The sequence below is a fragment of the Cariama cristata genome, unplaced genomic scaffold, assembly GCF_000690535.1.
Source record: "Cariama cristata isolate BGI_N322 unplaced genomic scaffold, ASM69053v1 scaffold1387, whole genome shotgun sequence".
Lineage (NCBI taxonomy): Eukaryota > Metazoa > Chordata > Aves > Cariamiformes > Cariamidae > Cariama > Cariama cristata.
This window is the reverse complement of record NW_009624767.1, coordinates 193,875-202,809: the sequence shown is the minus strand read 5'-3', so window position 1 is coordinate 202,809 and position 8,935 is coordinate 193,875. Positions and strand designations below refer to the sequence as shown.

At 44.6% G+C, this 8,935-nt stretch overlaps 1 protein-coding gene across 1 annotated transcript in view; it reads right to left on the bottom strand.

Annotated features, from left to right (window-relative positions):
* Nucleotides 1–5,576, bottom strand: part of LOC104164070 (synapsin-3-like) — a gene marked incomplete at its 3' end in the record, with an annotated part of 39,308 nt that extends 33,732 nt beyond the window's left edge. Inside the window, exon 1 of the mRNA XM_009703289.1 lies at nucleotides 5,260–5,576. Within this exon, the coding sequence (XP_009701591.1) occupies nucleotides 5,260–5,576 (317 nt within the window). The remainder of the gene's footprint in view (nucleotides 1–5,259) is intronic.
* Nucleotides 5,577–8,935: the final 3,359 nt, after the last annotated feature.

Below are 8,935 nucleotides of genomic sequence, written 5' to 3'. Positions count from 1 at the left end.
TTTTTGCCTTCAAGTCACACTTGTCATGAATTCAGTCCTGAGTAGACATGGCTAGATGATGAAAATGTAAGTTTTTTAGCCAGATTTGTGAAAACATAAATTTTACTTGTAAGGTTTTTCAAATTATAGCCACATAGTTGCACAGAACTTGTGAAATCTTCAAAGGTCACCCCTGTATAATAAAAGCTAATTCATAATCATTTATTGTCAGTTACCCCATGTTAGATGATTTTGGGTTTCTTACCAGGAAAAACAGACAAAACTTTGCAACTTAACCTGCAAATTCCTGAGGTCAAGCTTAAAGTATCAATTCTGAATAATAATAATAATAATAATAAAGATAAATGGTAATGAAGTCCAAAGCCAAAAGCTAGTCCAAAACTTCCCACTATTTTTAATTGACTTAGGTACAGAAATACTCCTCTGAATGGGAGCCTTAGTATATCATCTTCAGCCTACTGAAAGCATGAAATGACTCATGACATTTTTTGAATGTTTTTGAAAATGAATTCCTTGCAGAAAAAATTGGGATTTAGGAAGTCCCATGTTACTAAAAATCAGTATTAGACTGTTATTATTTGACCAATTATGTTTTTTGATAAATGACATATTTAAGGCTCAATATTGTCATGTACTATCAGAAGCAAAAATAGTTTTAATAAAAAAGGGTTGATAATTTCCTCTGAACAGTATAAAACAGTAATCCTGTCAGGTCAGTCCATAATTAGACCTGAATCATGACATTATTGTTATACAAAGAACCATTTCAGATGTATTAAGAGGATTTCATTCAGTATTAATCACAGTTTTTCTCTTCCTTCATCTTTAAATTTTTGGAGACAGTATGTTCAGGCAGATTTGGCTGCAAAGTAAGTTGGAAAACAACAATGCAATTTTTTTGTCTCCTAAAATATCCTCTGTCACTTTTTTTTTAATGTGAAACATAGCACAATCCTTGCATGTAGAACTGCCATACATGGGGCACATGTATTTTGGACAAGACAGCATGTAACACTGTTAGCACTTGAAACGACCTGAAATTTGGACAAAACACACCAATGCCTTTGAAAAGTGACATGAGATATTTCACAAATGCAACCAAGGTATCTAAAGAATGCATCAGGAACAACTTTGTTATGTTGTCTGGTCCAAAAAGCAATGTTTTTATCATATGTTGTTAATAGGAGCCTTAGCTGTGCTCGATCACTTCCCAAATAAGCTATTTAAACACGAAGCATTAGGCTAGAAAGTTGAGCACTTTTGCAGAGGATGGGGATTAACAATTCACAGTACTAAATACCGTTTGATCTGCTGAGAAATTCAGTCCAGCAAGAGCATGATTTTACTTAACAGTCCGTTGGGCAAGGAAGTTGCCAGAGGTGGGATGTTTTCCTCCTGCCTGAGGTCGGGCTGCCGGAGCTGGCCCGTCTGCCATTACATGGAGTCCTGCCATCCCCCTTCCTCATCGTCCCACTCCCTTGTGCTGTGTATTTGCACGTGTGCGTGTGTGCGTGTATTCACGTCTGAGCTCCTTTTTTTCTGGCAGCTGCCGTAGGTGAGTTGTGAATGTATTTTTGGCAGTCTCCTAAAGCACAGATACTCCCAGCCCACAAGAAGGTGCCTCATTCTCTAGGTGGAGGCTGCCCAGCTGAGATATGTACCATGAATGACTGAAAAGCAGAGTTTTTCCCTAGTGTGCCGATGCAGGGATACATTCGCTGCTGCGGGTGCCTCTAAGGGCTCCCTGTCTAAGCCAACAACATGATGGAGCCATCCAGATAGTGCTTTCCTCTCGTGCACATCCTGCATGCGGCAGATTCCCTGTGTGCTTCCTTGCAATGTGCTAGAGACGAGTCTTGGAGAAGGATGGAAAATTTGTCAAAACATTGCCACTTTAACAAAAAGCTGGGTGAGTTCCCTTGCTTTTAATAGAATGTACCTTTCTTTTACTGCTGCTAATGCGGAAAGCAGCTGATCATATTCTGTGGAGCTCACTTTATTTTTGTAGTACTTTGTCTTTGGAATAAACCAGAGCATCTTGCACGTCAAGAGTGGTAAGTATTTTATGGAGGAAGACTGACCATGGATTCCCATGGATGCTCTTTGCTTTCTCCAGACATCTGAGAGAAGTTGAGTGCTATACTGTCCCATCAGAGACATAGTAGCTCCTTTAAAATAGAAAGGATTGCCATTTGTCACTTTAAAGTGCATTCAACGTGCACTTGCCTATTTGGGTTGTAAGAGCGTTTCATCATGCTCTTGTGCAACACCTTGTCCTGATCCACAATTGCAGCTCTTTGCTGTAATACAAACAGTGATGATAAATTAATGTCTGGCTTGGCAATATTGCTACAGTCTCCAATTATGAGAAAGTGTTTTCATTTAGAGAAGAGAAATCAAATGGCAGATTCCACTGTCTCTCACCCTTCCTGTCTGTGAACAAACTAGTCCTTGTTGTAAATCCCATGGAACTTGCTGTAGGGGAGGAGGCATTGTGGAAGCCCTCTGTCCTTAAAGTAAAGGTAGCACTTCAGTAGTTGTTTCTTGGGGATCTTTTCTAGTAGAGTTAACTATTTCAAAAGGAGGAGGAAAGAGTTTCTTGAGAACCAAATACAAAGGTTTCACAAGTAGCAAGAACCAGAGCAGGCAGACATGAAATGCATTGCAAACATGATGCTTCTACCAAAGCCAAAATCACCAGAATGGGAGTAACAATAGGTTGTTGTTCACCCTCCAAAGTCTGGGACTGTTTCTGCACATGATGCAGAGTGGACAGCCAGAATCCCTGGATAACCAGCTTCTTCAGCTGTGCTTTCACAAGGCAAACACCGCTGCCTTGGGCTGGTCAGCTTGAGCTCACATAACAGCCTGGCTGAGACCAAGAAGGTGACTGGCATTGCTCAGAAGCACCTTAGCAGGGAATAAACATCCACAGAATCATGGAGCCACCGCTCTCCAGTGCTGCTCTCAAGGGCTCACTGAATTTCCTGGAAACATGGAAATCCACTGCCAAGTAGCACTCCTGGCCTACTGGAGTGGTTGCATTGGTACGCTCTCTCAGAAAGGACCATATGCTACCTTTAGGCTGGGCAAGTTTCTAGGCATGTGTTTCTGTCCATGCTAAGAAGAGACATGGAAATCTGTGGCAGGCAAGGGTTAGTAATGTTGTTTCCTTGGTTTTCATGCCATACATATGTCAGGACATGGTCATGAACACATACACTAATTTTGTTCAGTGCCCTCACAACCTTAGAGCGAGCGAGGTCAGGGAGCCTTTGCAAGCAGCATTATTTGATATCTGCAAGCCTGTGATTAGAGGCAGAGAGCTGGGAGAAATGAAAGAGGTCCCCCATCATGTGTAGAAACTGCTAAATTATAGACAGCAGAGGGACAGCCAAGACAGCAGGATGCGTGGAGTGCACACACACGAGCGGAGGAGTGAAGACAGCACGGGTAGCTGTACCTCCTCTTTATATCTCCCAGCTGCTGCTCCTTGGGCAAGCTCAGCTCACAGACCACGAAGTCTGCATGACAGAACAGCAGCTGGGAGATATAAAGGCAGGGATTTGAATGCAGTGCGTATTTTAAAACATGAAAACCCTGCAACAGAGTCCAACCCCTCCTCATCCTTTCCCCTGCCCAGACTACCTTCAGCACCATTAATCTCAAGGAAAGACTAGATTGGCCTTTGAGCTAGGGCTTTTCTCTCTGATTACAGTGTTTGGACTAAGCAGTGCCGGCTAAGTCCCAGATGCTAGAGCTGTGCATTAAAGTCACTCCCAGCCCCAGCTGAAGGATGCTATGTTAAGGGACTGCCACCTGGCAGCATCTTCAAGGAACTGCAAAAACACGAAGCAGAGACAGCGGTTGGTGAACATCAGTCTCCCGGGAGACTTGTGGGTGCTCCCAGGAAGGAGAGGTCAGGGTTGAGCCAGACTGGTGTTGCCGATTGAACTTTCTGGCATTAAGAGGTTGCTACTGTGATAAAAGACACTAGGCCAGTGAAACATTTGGTACATTTGAGGACCAACTTAACAGGGACCTTCCCACTCAGTTAAAAAGTTGCTTTTCCTTTGAGAAAAATTGCACTGTTTTCCCTGTCTTGTTTGAAGCCGGCTGAAGAAGCCTGACCTAGTAGTATTCTGTCATTGCCCCTTTTTAGCTAAGAGCTGAGCTCTTGCTTTGTGAAGATACACCCGGGGAAGCAGGCCCCACCTTATTCCCACTCTCCTGGGAAAGCAGAGAAGACCAAATGTGACAACTTTACTGAAGAGTGACATGGGTTCAAAAGATAAAATAATAAAGTGATCTCCCTTGGCCAAGACCTGGTAACCCAACTTCTTTCATTTCGAAGTCTTCAATATGGTCCCCTTGCCTGTGCTACCCTTTCCTTCTTTCTGTGTTGTGACAAGCTGGCAGATGAAACAAGAGCATCTCCTCAACACATGCTCTGGATTTTCCCCCAAGTAAGTCTCTTGGCCAGCTTGTGTAAAGCTCTCTAAACCAGCTGATTTTGAAAGGGAGCACACAGCAAGCAGTAAGTCATTTCACTAACATTTCAGAAGACTTCAATTGTCCTACCCTTTGTAAAGTGTCTTCTACTGCCCAGCATCACAGGAAACAAACTTCCAAACTTTTGTTTGTAAACAGAAACCTACATGAACAAGACAAATTTGAGGCTTAGCTGAGCCTGAGAGCCTTTTGCCAGTAGCCACTATGCTTAGCAGATGAAGGGCCCTTGATCAGCGAATGAACTCCAGTCATTACTATTGGTAGCAGTAAGCTTGAGTTATCTTTCCATAATTTATATACAAATTTGTGTGCAAAGAAAAGCTCAAGAGAGACTGAAAGCTGGAGAGATTGAGTCCCTTTTCATTTTCAGAGCCAGCACAAACAGTAGGCTAAGGTCCTGACCCACATCACTAACACACCTTCAGCTGTGACCTCTTAGGACCATTACTGGATGTGACAACTCAGCTACACCTGCTGAGCCAAGGGTGCCCTATGTGTGTTCATATATTGAGGCTATGAAGAATTTTGTCAGTAAGTACCAGATGAACATTTTTTTTCCAGAAAAATACGAGAAAAACTTGCTTTGCCATTTACACAAGTCACAGACACTGACCTTGGGCCAGAGTTGGTGACCTAGATGTGAAACTATCTGTGTACCCCTCTGCAGACACCCTGTGCTTCCCAGATCCCTCTCATCCTCCAAACTTTGTGGAGCTGTATTCAGCAGGGAGGACCGTGATGACTTACCAGTCTGTGTGCGCATCATCGATCACCAGGAGGATCTTGGGTTTCTGGGCCACGGGTGGTGTGGGGCTGGCCGAGTGATCAATTAGTCCTGCAGCCGCTTGCGTCGTTTGCTTCATGGCACTGGAGATGGAGCTGAAGATGCTGGTGCCACTAGAGGAAGAGTGCGAGGGCTGTGGTGGCTGCGGATGCTTTCTCTCCATGGCAGGAGAAACCGGGGAGCTCGTGGAGTTGTCAGGGCGCTGCAAGTCCATCATGTAGCCGTTGGGCAAATTTGCCACAAAACTACTGTCTGAGAGACGCCGCCGGAGGAAATTCATTGTTGCAGCCTTGTGCGGAAACCTTCTCAGCAAAAGTGAGGCTGAACAACGGTGTTACCAGTCCCAGGCAACGTTTCTGTGTGTGTGCAGGGTACCCTCTTGCAGTCCAGGCAGGTAGGCTTTCCCTCTTGAAATCCTACTGGAGAAATATGCCTCAGTTTTTCAGCTGTATTTTCTTTCTCTCCTGTGGGAACAGAATTAAAGGCATATATGCGAGATACATACTGTGAGTCTGAGATAAGAAAAACCCTTTTTGCCTTTTAAATGGGTACCTTAATCAACAATGAGAGGAAAAAGGACTACTGATTTCTATCCAGTACGCTACACTGGTACAGCCAAACAAATAGGACAAAGTATGTTTCATGGTGCTCCCTCATCCCAAAATATTTTCCAGTTAGGGCAGAGCAGCTTTCACTAACTTAGGGGCTAACAATTCTATAACTGTTCACCATGGAGAAAGAAAAATTATTCTGACTGTAAATGTTAATTTTCAAAAGAGAGAGAGCTTATTTCTGCTATTTTGTATGTTAGAAATAACATACATAATTACAGAATAACCAGCAAATGATCCAATAGCATAAAAAGTTGTATCATATTTGGCAGGCTTGTAAGCAAGGCTCTGAATTTAAGGAACAAATGTCCTAAAGACAAATAGCATGCAGAAAATAAATAGAAAAATCCCCATACGTGTCTTGATCAAGTTCAGCAGCAGCTTCAGACTACTTGTTTCTCTCAGTGCTGCTCTCTGCACTCAAAATTAGATTTGGAGCCAGGTGCACGCTGGTGGTTGCTAGACATAGCAGACTACCTAATTTTACAAGTTCACTTGTAGGATTTTTGCAGGTACTCAAAACTTGTCTAATGTTCACATATTTTTTTTTAATTGCTGTTGTTGGGTTTTTTGTTTTGGTTTGGTTTAAGAAGAAAGGTGTCTTACTCTGCCCATCTTTTCCAGTGAGAAAGTGAACACTGAAATATGACTATATGTGGCTCTTCTCCCTTGACCATAGTATGATGACTTTGTTTATTACCCAGAACACAAAATTTTTCAGCAGTTAAATAATCTCCTAGTGTCAGTAGTTACTTTTAAAAATTTTTTTCACTTGTACACCAAGCCCAGAATGAGATTTCCACAGTAATTCCCCAAGACCATTTACCTGCTGACACAGCCTTTGAGTCTTGACCAGAGGCTGGTTGGCGAGATTTAGGGGAAAAAAAAAAAAAAAAAAAAAAAAAAAAGAAACATATTGCTGATAAAACATGAATGTTTTTCAAGACAGACATATCTGCAGTAACAAAAGTGACAGTTATCCCATACATCAAGTAAGATGAGTCACATGAATTCCTGGTATCATCGCTAAATCATGCCCAAACCTCCTGCAATGTTTTTTGAATGAGCCTCCTACAATCACTGGAGCTCCCTGCCTTCATCTGCCTGGCTTGGCCTCCCTCCCTCCTCACGCTCTTATCCCAGTCTCTGATGGCCTCCTGATGGCAGGAACCTGTCTTTTCCCAGTTGGTCCAAGAGAACTCGGTGTCTGCGCATCTCCCTTCTGGAGCTGTGGCTAAGAGCTCATGGAGCGACCAAGCAGCTTTCTTAAAATAAGCTGTCATTTATGTTCACCTATAAGGATTTAAAAAGCTTTAGAGACAAAGGATTCAGACCTGTCTATGTCCAAACCTCTCTTAGTCCCCAGCGCCTCAGGGAGGCTTGGATGAGCCTGCCTGGAGTAAGCGAGCTACAAAGAGCCCCTTGGCACAAGTCCCCCAAATCTCGTCATCCATCACCACCTCGACTCCGCAGGCACAGGATCCGTCTGGAGCAGAGGGTTCCCTGCTGAAGCTGCTGACATTGGATTATTAGAGCAATTTTTCTTTTGATTTCTCAACCGTAACAGTACAAGTCCTCTGACTTTGCCGGAGCCTGAAGGTAGCCTTTTCCCAGGGAAAAGCTCAGGAAATCTTTAATGACTTCCTACCACATTTACAGTCGATAACGTATCTCAAGGCATTGTGCTGACTTCCCGCTTGGTCCTGCCGCACCCAATGACTGCACAACATCAGCAAACACACGTGCTGGTGAGCGCTTCGGTAGCACCGACTGTTTATGCAGCAATTGTTCCAAAAAGCAGGTAACATATAGTATCCATGAATTATGAGCTAGCTACTCACTTCATATATACACCCACACAGCAATCGACCTGCTCATGTCCTACTGCAGTAACTGTGAGTGCCCGCTGTTACCTGTCCGGGATGACCAGAGTGGTAGAGCCTACAAAGGCTTTGGAGGATTTAGGTACTACAGGCTGGGTAAAAAATGCACTGCACTGTACTCTGCTCAGGAACCTGTGTTTTCTACCTTGCATAACACACATAAGAAAAATCCCCTCGTTTTAACAAGTCCGCTCAAGAGTAGGTCCTGCCCCAGTTAAGAGGACCATCCCAGAGATCTGTCTACTCTCAGAAGGGCTCCAGATGAGCATCCTATTACTGCGCACAGCAATTAGGCGTGCTCTTTTAGAGGACTTTAGCGTTAACTGGCAAGAACTGGGATGTAATTTCAATTCCAGTCTCAGGAGAAGTGGTTCAGCATGACATGCCTGCTCCTTGCACGCTTTGCACGGCATCGTAGAGCTGCTGGTTCCTGCTGTGGCAGCTCTCAGCCACGGGAGGGAACCTGGCCCCAGCCATAGAGGCAGGGAAAAGGGGGGCCGCCTCCCGGCCGCGGGAGGAACCGTGCCCCCAGCCATAGAGGCAGGACAAGGCTCTTCTCACAAGCCAATATCCTTGGGACAGGGTCCAGCAGGACTTGCGTGCTCTTGAGTGTTTCTCCCCCACTGCCAGGTGCTTGCATCGCTGCTTCCTCCTCTGTGAGATTTGCACTCTCCAAAAGAACATGGGCTCCTTGCAAGGCATCAGCAAGGAAAGCAATGGGCCACTGTTTCTGCTTTGCCCTGCACTGTGGAAGGAGGGCATGGAGGCATGTGGTGTAGGGTGTCCCAGGGCTGGGAAGGGCCAGAATACCTCACGATGTGCCTGGAAGACACGCAGGTTTGCTCTGCAACAAGGCTTCCCAAATTGTGCCCTTCAGTGTAATCTTTACAATAAACAATTGATCATACTTATGGCAAGGCCGTGACCTCTTAACTCCTACACCCTTTTCAACAGCAATATTTACAGTGACCCATCATTTTTTTCCACCAGGGATTTGGTAGTGGAAGATGTTGTCCAGGAGACACGGGGAGCTGGCAAAACCCTCTCGTCCAGGGCATTTGGGATGCTGCACTGAGGCTGGCCTTTTCTTCTGCCGGCTGGCACTGCCTCTGCTTGCTGCAAAGACTGGGCTGCGTGCCGTTGGC